The sequence below is a fragment of the Odontesthes bonariensis genome, chromosome 22 (assembly GCF_027942865.1).
Source record: "Odontesthes bonariensis isolate fOdoBon6 chromosome 22, fOdoBon6.hap1, whole genome shotgun sequence".
Classification (NCBI taxonomy): Eukaryota; Metazoa; Chordata; class Actinopteri; order Atheriniformes; family Atherinopsidae; genus Odontesthes; species Odontesthes bonariensis.
The window spans coordinates 11,723,386-11,736,401 of record NC_134527.1 but is presented as its reverse complement, the minus strand read 5'-3'; the positions used below and the strand labels follow the sequence as shown (position 1 = coordinate 11,736,401).

General features: G+C 39.5%; 1 protein-coding gene across 1 annotated transcript in view; it reads right to left on the bottom strand.

Moving 5' to 3' along the window:
* Positions 1–11,201, bottom strand: part of exd3 (exonuclease 3'-5' domain containing 3) — a 43,544-nt gene extending 32,343 nt beyond the window's left edge. Inside the window, exons 1-15 of the mRNA XM_075455512.1 lie at positions 11,118–11,201; positions 9,726–9,785; positions 5,833–5,897; positions 4,611–4,772; positions 4,234–4,419; positions 4,062–4,115; positions 3,763–3,902; positions 3,546–3,652; positions 3,370–3,443; positions 2,126–2,164; positions 1,819–1,985; positions 1,326–1,479; positions 961–1,159; positions 747–856; positions 65–248 (exon numbers count right to left, since the gene is read on the bottom strand). Coding sequence (XP_075311627.1) covers positions 65–248; positions 747–856; positions 961–1,159; positions 1,326–1,479; positions 1,819–1,985; positions 2,126–2,164; positions 3,370–3,443; positions 3,546–3,652; positions 3,763–3,902; positions 4,062–4,115; positions 4,234–4,419; positions 4,611–4,772; positions 5,833–5,897; positions 9,726–9,753 — 1,669 coding nt within the window. The 5' untranslated portion in view covers positions 9,754–9,785; positions 11,118–11,201. The remainder of the gene's footprint in view (positions 1–64; positions 249–746; positions 857–960; positions 1,160–1,325; positions 1,480–1,818; positions 1,986–2,125; positions 2,165–3,369; positions 3,444–3,545; positions 3,653–3,762; positions 3,903–4,061; positions 4,116–4,233; positions 4,420–4,610; positions 4,773–5,832; positions 5,898–9,725; positions 9,786–11,117) is intronic.
* Positions 11,202–13,016: the final 1,815 nt, after the last annotated feature.

The window sequence follows — 13,016 nt, the reverse complement described above, 5'->3', positions numbered from 1 at the left end:
GAGAGGAGAACAGTGACCATCTGGCTCTCTGTCATTGTCTGTCTGTGCATGCATAATGCCTTACCTGCATATCTAATTTGGCTGATGCGTAGTGGCCGCTTCTCCCAGTTGGACATCTGCTCCGTCTTGTCCAGGGGTCTTCCCAGGATTTGTTGTACCAGCAGACTGAGGCCTTTTTCCGAACAGTCCTCTCCTACCATCACCTCTTTAGGGCCATTTTGAGATCGATTGGCCTTACCACGCTGAATCTGTTGAAAATGTAACAAATATATCAATAAAGTCTAAGTGGTGAATGCTTGTTGTGCTAAAAAATGGTTTGAATCAATACAAATTCAGAAGCTTTACTCATATCAAATGCAGAGTTTGTAAATAAGTTAAGGCTCCAATCAACTCAGTTTTGAGACTTTAATCGGTTCATTAGATGTAGATTTTCTCACATCCTTCAACAAGCAGCCAACTAAAGCAGATCATTAGTTGCAGACCCATATTGCCATCTAAACACAGAAATAACTCACAGAGATTGGAGCTCAATTAAATCTATATCTGGCAATCTACCTTGTGTGGGACTAGAAATATAAAGGTAAATTATGAGGTAGGGTTTTGTAAAATGTATTTGAAAAATGTATTAAAGTAAGATGTAACTCTAAGTCACATATATTTTGTGAAATATTACATCCTGACTAATAAAATAAAGCACAATGAGCCTATTTAAAAAAAAGAAAAAGTGTATGATGGGATAATATTACCTTTTGGTGTACACCTAGAAGATCAAGCACCCCACCCATCTTTAATGGCTCCTCTGATAACTGATCCCAGGTGGCCAGGAGACTCTTGAGATCCCCAGACATACCATAACCTGAATAGGAATTTTAAAAAAAAAAGAGAGAAGCATGAAGAACCAAAGTATTTAAAGTAAATATTTTGATCAAATCTGTTGATTATTTGTCTTGACTTGCTAACCCAGTTTTTGGACATTTCGTTCGGAGAAAAAGGCCCTAATGAAACCAATTGTCTCAGGGTGTTGACAGAATCCTCTTGCGCAAAGGTCTAACAAGAAAACTTGATCAAAAACTGCAAGCTGTATCAGAGCTACACGCTGAGTTGAGACGCAGCCAAACGTAGGCTGCCACTCCATGTCGACTCCCACTACGCCCCCTTCCTGGGAGTGGAGACAAACAGGCGATGTTATGTCAGAAGCACACAGATAAATGTTTTAGACAGGAAAATTAATTATAATTATTAATATCTACTTTTAAAAGTTACCACAAGACTCTCCCGATCCAAAAGACTTATTCCTTTACTTAGGGGTGTGCGTTTCTTAGTACCTTTAAAACAATGCTTTGACATCTCTGGAGAGCTTCTGGTGTGTCCACAAAGTGAACCTTGTCTTTGGTGAGAGGCACTTGGTAGAATTTCTTACGGTGAGACTCAGCCGGCTCCCACTCCTCGACTTGTGCCAAATCACTCCGACATATCTGTCTGAGCAGAGCGGACAAGTGTGTGTTGTTGTTTTTTTTCAGTTTGCTTATCAAAGGCAGAGTGAAAAGAGACATTAAACAGAATAACATGAACAGGTACAATATTAGAGTGAACTGTGGTACGACATCAGATGAAAAGGAACATTGGGAAAAGTCTGGAAAGTTATCAGGGATTAGGGTCACAAAGTTGGCAATCCAACAAGCCCACACTGTTTATGTAAAGTATGAGTATGAACTGTTGTTGTATAAGCTGTTTAGTTCATGAAACATTAAAAAAAAAAAAATCCTCTAATGTAATCCTGTTATAGGATATTTTTATACATGTTTTCAGTCAACTCACTGTAAATCAGGTGGTAGACTCTGCTGCTTTTCCCATACCCCGTAGGGAAGTCGATTCCTGGGGATGTTGTATCTCAGTGACCACTGAGAGGCTTTTTCTAAACTGCAGTATTTCACCAACATCTCGACCAAATGGACCTGCAGCTCAGGGTCATCTGCCACTACATACTGTGCATCCATAGCAAAACAAACACACACATGTGAAAAACTAAACTTATTGAACAACTTACTGATACTACAATACAGAATTTACAGTTCAGTATATACTCACATAATTACATGAAGACGTATCTTAAAGCAAAACCTACCTGTACGTGGTCGATCCAGTTCTCTTCCGTCATGCCTTTCTGCAAGAAAATAAAGATACAAAGCAGATCCTTAAAACATTCCTATTCAAAAGTTGTCATTTTTATTCTCATGACAACTAGACAGTTTTGCAATTTTGTTGTGATTAACTGACTCCACATCCTTTTCCTCTGTGACCCAACTACTTTTCTAAAGTCACAACAAGTCACATTTTTAGGAACTAAATCCATCTTACCCACAAAAAAACTTAAATAAAATCTGGAGATTCCACTGGGATCCCTTGTTTCTTTTCTCACGCGAGAGACAACTAGACCATTTTAATCTGTAATTAAATGGGACATGTGCTATGCAACTGTTAGAATATTTCCCAGACAAAACTAAAGCCTGCAGGCCCAGGGAATTAACATAATGGTGCTTACTCTGCTCTTTAGTTTAAACTGCATTACTGTAAAAAATGGTCTCATTTTGGTTTGACTTGTTAAAGACGCTGCACACATAAAACAACGTGGAGAATTCAAGAGTAGCCAATTTCAATGTAAGAGAAATTTTGCAGCAGAGGACCTCTTAAGCAGACGTAGCTCATGGAAGAAGAGCAGTCTTCTACCAATCGGAAGATCAGTGGTTCAATCCTCTATAGACCAACAAGTGCTGTATGGATGTGTGTGTGTGAATATGGCTTGTATGTAAAAACTTTTGGAATGGTCAACAGGACAGAAAAGTACCATAGAGATGCAGTCTATTTAGCTACAAATACAGTGCTGTTGGAAAATTTTCAGGCTTTTAAGTTTAAATTGTACATTCTAAACTCCTGCTTTTGCTTTGTTGTGGTGGATCATGTGTAGACTGGTTAAAACTATATGGGTCAGACACTTATTGTCAGCACCATGATGTTTTCATAAAAGCCAGGAAGGCTTCTCCTAGCCCAGAGGAGAGTTGAACATCTCTGAAACAATGTCTTACATTTCTTTTTACAATGTTGGAAACACACATTTGCAAAAGGCCAAGTCCCCACTCCATGTAAACTGTACTATTCAGGAAACCATAATGCACCATATCCTGTAATGGAAACTTTACACAATTCCCCACTGTGCTACATGTCTAAAGAGAAGGCGCTCTGACTGCTCTTTGATTCTGCAACCAAAAGGTCCTGCTTCAGTCTCTTTAGGCATCACCACGATGAACAATCTACAGAAGCATACAGCTTTCAAGGTTAAAGAAAAATAGAAGGCCATGCTGCATCACTTACATTCACAAATGTCTTATACATGAGGAAACGAAGAGAGTCTAGTCTCCTCTTGTGCAAAGCATTGGGACACAGACCTGTGGTGGGGGGGGCAAATAAGTAAATAAAAGAGAGTAAATTCTGCCAAAGAAATAAACCCATAATATACAAGAACAACCAGACATGTGCAGGTCACCCACTGTGGTCAATCTTGAATTTCTCCATGAGTCGTAAAACGTGTTTGGTGAGCATTCTGGGCTGGATTTGGGCTGTGTGATGTCTAGACAGAGAAAGACGAGGGAAATGCCTGCGGAAGCAAACGTGCGCACACAGTTATACGAGTTTAGAAGGCGACGCACGGATGACGACGCCTTGAAGTATACAGCCGGTTTCCACACATTCCGTCAGGTAGCATACTTGCGTATATCTTCAACGTTGAAGCTGGGGTGGCACCAAGAGTCGAGAAGTGTGACGAGCCGTTTTTCCAGATGATGGTTGCCCGTGACAAAGGACTCTGCTAAAGGCAACTTATCTTGCAAGATTAGCGGTACACACATCTGCAGACGAATGTTGGTGAGTGAAATTTAGAAAGTTAGGAAGTTAAAAGACAACAAGAGAATTTAAGACCCAACTCTTCTGAAGCACATCTTTTTAGTCCATTGTTTAATAAACAATAAACATAGAAGGCGGCAACAAAGAAATGTCTTTGGTCTCACCTCCTCCATACAGATTTCTTTCTGTAATTCCAGCTTTATGCTGAGCACTGCGGCCTGACAACAAAAATAAAAGAAATCAGTCTTTTGTTCCAACATTAACAACAATGCTTTGAATGAGATTTTTTTTTTTTTTTTTGGTACAAACCATGTTAACATCAAATCCAGCACTCACCTCTTTGTGACAGTGTAGAGCCTGCAACCTCACGATGTGCCATCGTAGATCAGATGGGTCCAAAGACTTCAGTTGGTAGATATTAATGAGACTGTCTGCAAAGTTGGGATGGGTATCTGTTAGAAAGCCAAGTGCTTGTCGCTGGAGCGCAACTGCTTTCATTTCAGAGAGTGAGCTCAGGTTCACCTGATCGAGAAACACAAATCGCAAGAAAAACATTTTTTTTAGGGTTAGGGTTATTTTGACTGGATCCATGTTCCACAATCCATCTAAAGGATGGCACAAGAGCAAAGAAAGAAAATATTTCAAAATTAACACAGTGGTCACATTTTGTATCAAGAAGCACGGGGCTTTAACAGCAAGCTCTGAGGATGTACCTGAGGATGTTCCCTTAGCCATGTCTGGAATTCCATGACGATTTGATGCCCCAGGGTGTGGCTCCGACCCTTCTGTTTGCCTGGACAGCTCTCCAGGATTGTTAGTAGAGCCTCAAGAGGCTCAGACAGCTTTGAAAATCCCTGGAGGGCTGCCCAATGTAGCTATGGGTAGAGAGGGGAAGAGAGAGTTGTACAACTTTAATGTTAAAGAGCAGAAACAACAGCTTTTTGGTGGATCCACTCTAATTCAAACCCAAAGGCAATGAGCGGCTCGGGATCTGAAGCTACAACATCACCTGCACAACGTGTGGAGACAGTGTCACAAGAGACAGAAGCAGTCTTGTGAATTGTCAAGTGAACAGAAATATACCGTCATCTCAAATCCAGCCAAATGCTGCTGAGTTTTTCGAGGGAAAGAAGTGGAATATACTCAACCTGATTAAAGTGCTTTCAACTGTTGAATGCAATAATGAAGGTACAATCAAACACCTGCAGCACATCTGAGAATCTCCACTTTAGAACCTTTTTAAATAACCTTATTATGTCTCAGTAAAAAGTTAAATTAATAAAAAATTAATTATAATGACAAACTGCACCACAGTCCAAATATTTCGCAACCCGATAACATGCATAATTCTGTGGAACAGAACAACTCAAGCCGCTATTTTTTACTCTACCGTCTATATGTGTGTAAACGGTACATCTCAAAAGGTTTTAGCGACTATAGAATCGAGGTTCAACATTTAAAAACGCTGCTTTATACAACAATAGTCATGCTGGAGTAAGAACGTCTGCAGACCACCGGACACATCCGTTTGGGACACATTCGTTTGGGACACATTTTGGGTCCTCGCAAAACAAAACAAAATGCAAACTCCGGTGTCAGAAACTTCCTACATGAGAAAATAATATCTGTGTGAGAATGCCTTGCACGGTGTCTTAATTTGCAAAACAGATGTCATCCACTCAATATCCTCTTCTCAAGTTCATTCAGAGCAATGCAAATTCCTTCCTTCTGACAGACAGTCTGCTATCCTCATTAACACACACACACGCAGCTTCATTTAAATATGCTGGCATCTCTCACCGTTTTCCTCCTTCCTGTGCAAGTGCTGCAAGAAGACACACACACGCACACAAACTCTATCGCACTTCCTTTGACAATACGCACAGTGATTGTTGCATGTCTGGATGTGACACACACTGGGAAAGTGACTCTTACCGTCTGCAGATCTTTCTTGTTCCATAGCTCAAAGAATTCGTCTCTCAGCAAGGCAGGGTCAAGACCTGAGTGATCACACACACACACACACACACACACACACACACACACACACACACACACACGTGGGATTTCACTTTGACCTTTGACATGCTAGGAAATCAAAGCTATTGAAGTTATTTTCAGATGTGGAAGAAGTATTTACAGCCTGAGGTAGGTAAAAGATCAAATGTATATGGCAGATTGTGGTTGGTTGAAGTTTCTGTCAACAGACTTTGTGAATGAGCTTTGCGTTTCATTCGTGCTTGCGCACACCATTTAGTCGATTTGTTGTTGTTTTTTTCAGGTCGTCAGATAAATGCAACGCAGAACAAGGCTAAATATTCCACTGAAGCAGAAGCAGAAAACGTAAAAGATTCAAGTGAGGTGCAAGCATATCACATATGCAGTAAATTCATCCACTCGTGGTTGTTCAAGGCCGTTTGTGGCACTTAAAGCTGCAGTCTGCAAGATTTGTTGTTGTCATACGTAAAGTCCTACTTTTTGGCATTTTAAGAGTTTACATGATCTATCAGAACGCTTGAAGTTGAAAACAGTGACCTCCGTAGTCGCAAAATGCAAGAAATGCTTATTTTTTAACCGAAAAATAAAAAGTTATTCAACTTCCTGTCCCACCCCTTCAAAACACATGAGAACTCGTGCACGTCTACGTGCACGCCAGATGCGCCTACACGACTCCTCATTCATCAACTCACCTGTCATTTGCGATCATGGAAGACACAGTAAGTAGACAAGCCGTAATGAAGTTCAATAGTCCAGATAAATAAGCGTGGGGACGAGCCTACCTTGTATCGCGCGTGCACAATCGGTGATTGACAGGCAACAGAGCCCAGCTCGTAACCTGATTGGTTACCTTTTACCGGTCCGGTCTGCAATTTTGTAAACAAACCTGCTGGCTTTGGAGGGACCTAGCGGGACATATAGGGGACCTAGAGAACTCTTTTTTTTTTGTATTGGGGTATTTAATGTACTACTTTCAGAATCCCCGGACAGTTCCAGGCATTATGCTTGAAAAAGAGTTGCAGACTGCAGCTTTAATGGCTTTCTAAAAGTCTCATTTAGGTGTTAAAGAGTCCTAAATTGTGAAGAAGGAACTGGTAAAAGATACAAATACTGTCATTATGAACTTTAAGGAAACATGCATTGTACTTCAGCTAAAGCCTGCAGTTGTAACCAATGGAATTCTTATCACATCTACAGACTTGCCTGCTAAGACAAACAACGTTGCTAAACTCTAATGGGAAACCCGGCTGTGTACATCTCAATACATTTCTGACTTGCCATACCACTTGACCATTGGTTAAGATCACATTTGCTGTCAAAAGTCTCGAAATCCCTTTTTTTTGTGTCCCACCTAAATGTGAGTTTATCTGTAACGTGATATACTGGAAATATTGTTTTCTAAAACAGGCATAGCAGAAGAGCCATAACAGCGGATTAACAGCTGAGGCTGGTTGGACAATAGAGGAACCCAGCATTAGCTCTGCATTCCAGTTGAATTTGCAGCCAAAAATACTCAAAAGACAATTAGGATGCATTATAAGTCAAGTTTGGGGACAAAATGAGAAGCATGCATGTGTGCTTCGCCTTTTTTCTTTCTAATTTGCCAGCTTATGCAATCGTTTCATTGAACCTTCCCGAAAGCGCCGCTTCTTTCTCGATTGCTCATGCTGTGTGGCCTCCAGAATACCTGCCCCTCTCCACCTCTCCCTCCCCCTCCCTCCCCCCTTCCTTCCCAGGGCTAGTTTTCCTGTTCTCCTCTCCCTCCCCGCACCAGCCTCTCTTGATTTTGTCTCGGATTTCCCCAGGAAAAGGCTATGCGCTGGTCATGCTGTAAAAAATACAGCCTTCCTGATGCTTAGCCTGGGAAAGCAGACTGACAGGCCTCTCTATGTTGGCCTCTAATCTCTCCTAGCCTAACACTTTGTGTGTCTTTCATGTAACGTTTCTCTTACATTACCTTGGATTGAGCTTGTTTCGCTTACTATATTCCTCTCTAATTGCTTAATAACTCAACAAACTCAGGAACTCATTTTTACAATAACACTTTCACTCTCTTAAGATTTTATCTAATCTGGTGTCAATTCCTTATTTCAAAAGTTTATTAAACAGAAAATACAGAATAATTTCATGTAACCTGGTTCTATTTGCAAGTACGGACCCAGTAAATACTGACTATGCATCCTCCACATCAGTATTTCCTACTTTCCAGACATTTCCAACTGATATAAAAGTGGAGTCCCACTTACTCTGAATTCGGTTGAGAAAACTGCTCTTTTTTTTTTTTTAAGGTGGCATGCTTTGTCACAGCACATCACTACACACTATAGTAAGCAGACAAAGGATGCTGGCTATGCATTAAATAGACTAGGACATGCATAATAAGACAGTACTGTTAGGGACCAATCAAGTGTCCTTAATTTAAAACATTTGAATGGCTGCAGGGTTCCCTTTGCTCCTTGCTGCGGTTCCCTGCTGTTGCACATGCAAAGGCAACGTGCACAGGGACTCACACAAACACAAACAACACAACCCACTTCAGTCTCACTGCTTGTATTAGGAGAGGAATGTTGAGCATGTAGCTTCTTTGCAGTCTTGGCTGGTGCGTGAATTACAGAGCTAGAGGCTCCCCCATTCATTACAACATAATAACTCTATCACTACATTCAAACGACAATGCAGAGAATATGTGAACTCCCTCACCTCCGGGATGGTTACGCTCTCTTTCTTTCCCTCTCTTATTATAAATTTGGGGAGAAAAAAAATAATAAAAATCTACGCTTTCACCAAGAAGATTCTAATGTAATCAGACACTATCTTGAATTTCAGAGCTTGCCAAACATTTTCAGCAACAATTAGTCAGAGATTAAATCCACAGGCAGGTCCGACTGCATGTTGCCAAGCAGCTGCCAAAACAAAGGAAACACAAAGATCAAGTGTCTAAATGGGGGCATTTGGTGTTACTACAGCCACCAGAACAGCTTCAGTGTGACTTGGCAGTCGTGGTGCAAGTGGCTCAAATCCACTGGAAGGATGCCACAACATTCCTCTATAAGTACTTCTCTCCTTTTGTGTTTTGTTGTAGGTCCGAGAACAGGCCATCAACAGGTGCCATTACAGAATCTTGAAAATGAGTAGAGTACCACCACTTATGCTTATCAAAGAGGCGTTCTTGTGTCAACTGTTTCTCTATAGTGACCCACTACAAGCTGGGACATGTACCTACCGGTTCAACAATAAGATGAAAAAAAAGAAAGACAACAAAGCTGATGTGATAATACACCCAAAGGACTCCTTATGCACCCATTTCCAAAAAAATGTTACTGAAAGCTATACAGACAGAACATATTAGATACTAAGTAAGTAATCTTAAATAGCCTTCCAACATTGTGGTTGGAATATCAAACACTGCCTATTGGAGGACCTTCATATTGTTTTCCTAAGAAAGCACATTGTGGCTAGTTTAATGAGGACATGATGAAGTTATCTAATAAAGTCAGGTAGTGGTTTAGCATCCCAATCTGTTTTCCAAAACTGTGCCTGATACATTCATAGCATTGCGTAACTGTTGATAAAATCGGAAACATTTCACCTAAATTGTCTTCTCTGGATGTAATATTGTTTGGTTGAAATTTATATAACAACATCAAGCTCATCCAAGCTTAAAAGTTGTGTTAAATGAGGTTTATAACATGACAGGAAATATTGCAGTATATTGCACTGCATATATAACTCAGCCATCCTGTGTAAAGCCAAGTGTTAACCCAAACATGTATAATTTTCCATACAAGATCCTGCAAGATAACTGTGTGCAATGAAACTGTGGTACCCACCCATTTCCTCTGAAGCAGTATGGTTCATTTCTGTCCTCTGAGTGATATGCTGATTTCACTCTGTGAATGCAGAGACAGAGAGGTCTGAATGGGAAGTCTTGACAACACCTGTTAAACTGTCACAAACTAATCTATACATTTTAGGCATAAAACTAATTATTTCAATGCAATGACATTCTATAATCAGCTTATACAGGAGCGTGCTTTGGGTAGCTGGTCACAGCCATCATTGCACATCTAAACACTGGTTGAGAGAGACACTTCTTCTTCAAATAACAGGAGGCTAAACTGTCATGTCAAGCTCATGTGAACCTGTACGAAAGAGCAACGTAGAACATCTGTCACACATCAGCAGCACTTATGAGGTGAGGTTTATGTGCCGAGCTGAAAGTAAACTAAAAGATAAGATCTAATTCAGTCTGTTCCTCTTGCTGCTCTCTGGCAGGTGACAGACCTGTCAGCTGTTGTACCAGCCAACTTTGGTGCCTTTTCAGATTTCGCTGAGTTGGTTTGTTTGTTTTATTGAGCAGCACAAAGAGTTGACAATCTATAACTTCAGTCTTCAGTTGTGATGATTAAATTGAACATGTAATGTTTCTGTTTTTGTGCAAAAATATGCAAGTAGACCTATCTTCAATTATGTCACTGTGTAGATTTTGAAGAAAAAAAAGAGGAAATAAAGTAAAAACACAAAAGAAAATCTTTTTTTTTTTTTTTTTTTTAATCAAGGCAAACAAAGAGGCCAGAATACATACAGCAGTTTTAGCAGCTACAAGGAAAACCTGTGGGAACAGAAGCCTGAGAAAGGGCAGGATGCCAGCTGGCAGTGATACATTTCATGCTGAGGATGTTTTTAAGGCCTAAAGTCTGGTTGTTCCTGCCTGTCTGAATGTCTGAGGGCTCAAGAGGCGGCCTTTGGCAGTCAATACTGTACAAGCAGCAGCGCTATTTCACAATATGGATAAATGATGGCAGTGAGATGCGATCCCTAACATCGAGTTTCTTATTATATTTTATCTCCACCTTGTGGTGAGACAATGAAAAGCCTACTTCCTCGACACTTGACTTCACCTTCTATAATCAGGTTATCAGCTTGTGTGACTCCCTTAAATCAAGAGCACCCTCTGTCGACACCTGCTCAAGTGTTGCTGTCGTATTTCACTTATTCTTTCTGATGTAGGAAAAACGACACACAAACTCGTGAGAAGATGTATAACATGTTGCCAATGCTTCAACAAAGTTAGCTCGGTTTAAGCTAGCTCACAAACACCAGGGCTACGTTGACATGTCGCTCTCCACCACACAGTCCCTTCTGTGTTTTCAGAGTGTCAACTCGTCAAAAATATCTAAATATAATGCAAAATAATACCGAATACATGCAAATGGACTCACCATAGACTACTTTCTATCGATACGGTAGTTATCGTCGGGTAGACTCTTTTCTATGCTTTTAAGTTCACGTCGACTAATTTAGCCCACTGTATTTTTGGGAGCAATTTTGACCCAAATTGTTGTCTTAGGCACCTATTGCTTTCACTTTATCCGCAAATTACAGAATCCAGCCAGAATTTACAGATAATAACTGTATTACAGAAATGAATGCATATCATATGTACATTTTTAAGCATGTAAACAAAATAATTCTGTAACAGCGAGTTTCTTAAAGATTGTACAACCTGTAAGACTGAGATTAGGGCAAATATTTACACTGTAAACCTTACTTGCTCTATTGGCTACGTTTTTTAGGAACTCTCCTGTAAGCTCATAGTGCATTACTGCCACCTTCTGGACAAGAGTTGTAGTACAGATGAACAAATTCAGTATCTGATGCCATTTTTCTGCGTGCAGATTTTTTTGGCTACTATTTTAATTAAAGACTACATGGAAGATTTTGCTCCCATAATGTTGATGGAATATTTTGTCAATAGGTCCACCTTCTATTTTCATTGCGAAATAACTAATCAATTGATTCAAGTTTATCTATAAATGACATATAAAACGAGTAGAGTGGGTCAGAGTTAGATAGGACTACATGATAGGAGGAATAATAAAAAAAGGGTAATAAATAAAAAATAAGAAAATATAAATAAATAAATAAATATATAGTAAAATTGCTTCGTGCTACTAAAAGCCATCGAAGGTATGCTCATCATTCATCTGATGACCGTCTTAAAAGTGTCAATATGAGGGTAAGATTTGATGAAAGAGGGCTGTTCCAAAGCGTTGCAGCCACTGCCATGAAGGCAAGATCACTCTTATTGAATAACCTTGGCTGAATAAAAACTAAAAACAATGGTTCTGACAATATGAGAGGTCTGGATTTAGTTGGGGCAAAGAAGTTCTGAAATGTAAACACATATCTTCCCATCTAGGCCTTTACAGACAATAATAAGCATTTCTGTCTGACTATAACTTTAATTTGTTTGACATTTGCAATGTATTTGCAAAGGACATATGTTCATTTCAGAATCAGAATCAAGTTTATTGCCAAGTAGGTTTGCACTTACAAGGAATTTGACTTGGTGTAATTGGTGCAGACAATATAGATATATATACCAAATCTATATATATATATATACCAAATCTATATATATATATATATATACAGAATCTATATATATATATATATATATATATATATATATATATATATATATATATATACAGAATCTATATAGAATCTCAAAAATAAGGAGCTGTAGTGCAAGCTGAATGCTATAAATACTATAAATGTACAGATATACAACAGGACAAAGTAGTCCCAAATAAATAGAGACTGTGCGTTACTGTAACGGAGAAGGTCTGAAGATGCTACATTAATGTAGCTTGTATGTCTGGAAGGGGAGAGGGAGAGAGTCAGTGTCAAGGGGAGCTCAGGGCCTTGTTGATAAGGCTAGTATACGGATGGGAAGAAACTGTTCTTGTAGCGTGAGGGTGGGAGGGATCAGCCACAATCTTCCCTGCACGCCACAGAGTCGAACAGGTCCTGGAGAGATGGAAGATTGCAGCCAATCACCTTCTATGGAGACTGAATGACACGCTAAATTTCTCCTTTACGTTGTCATTGTCAAATATTAATAAAAGCTGTGAATAAGGAACTTTCTCTGTGATTTTGGTTAGATATGGTAGCTTGCTTCAATTAGGTCACACATTTTCAATGAGTTGAGTTAAACTTTTACACATAAATTGTTATGTAATGTAAAATGTCATCAATAATAGTTGACTTTTTAACTATATGTGATAGCATTTTCAGTCCAATATGGGCTGATGATATTTACATATTACGTATCT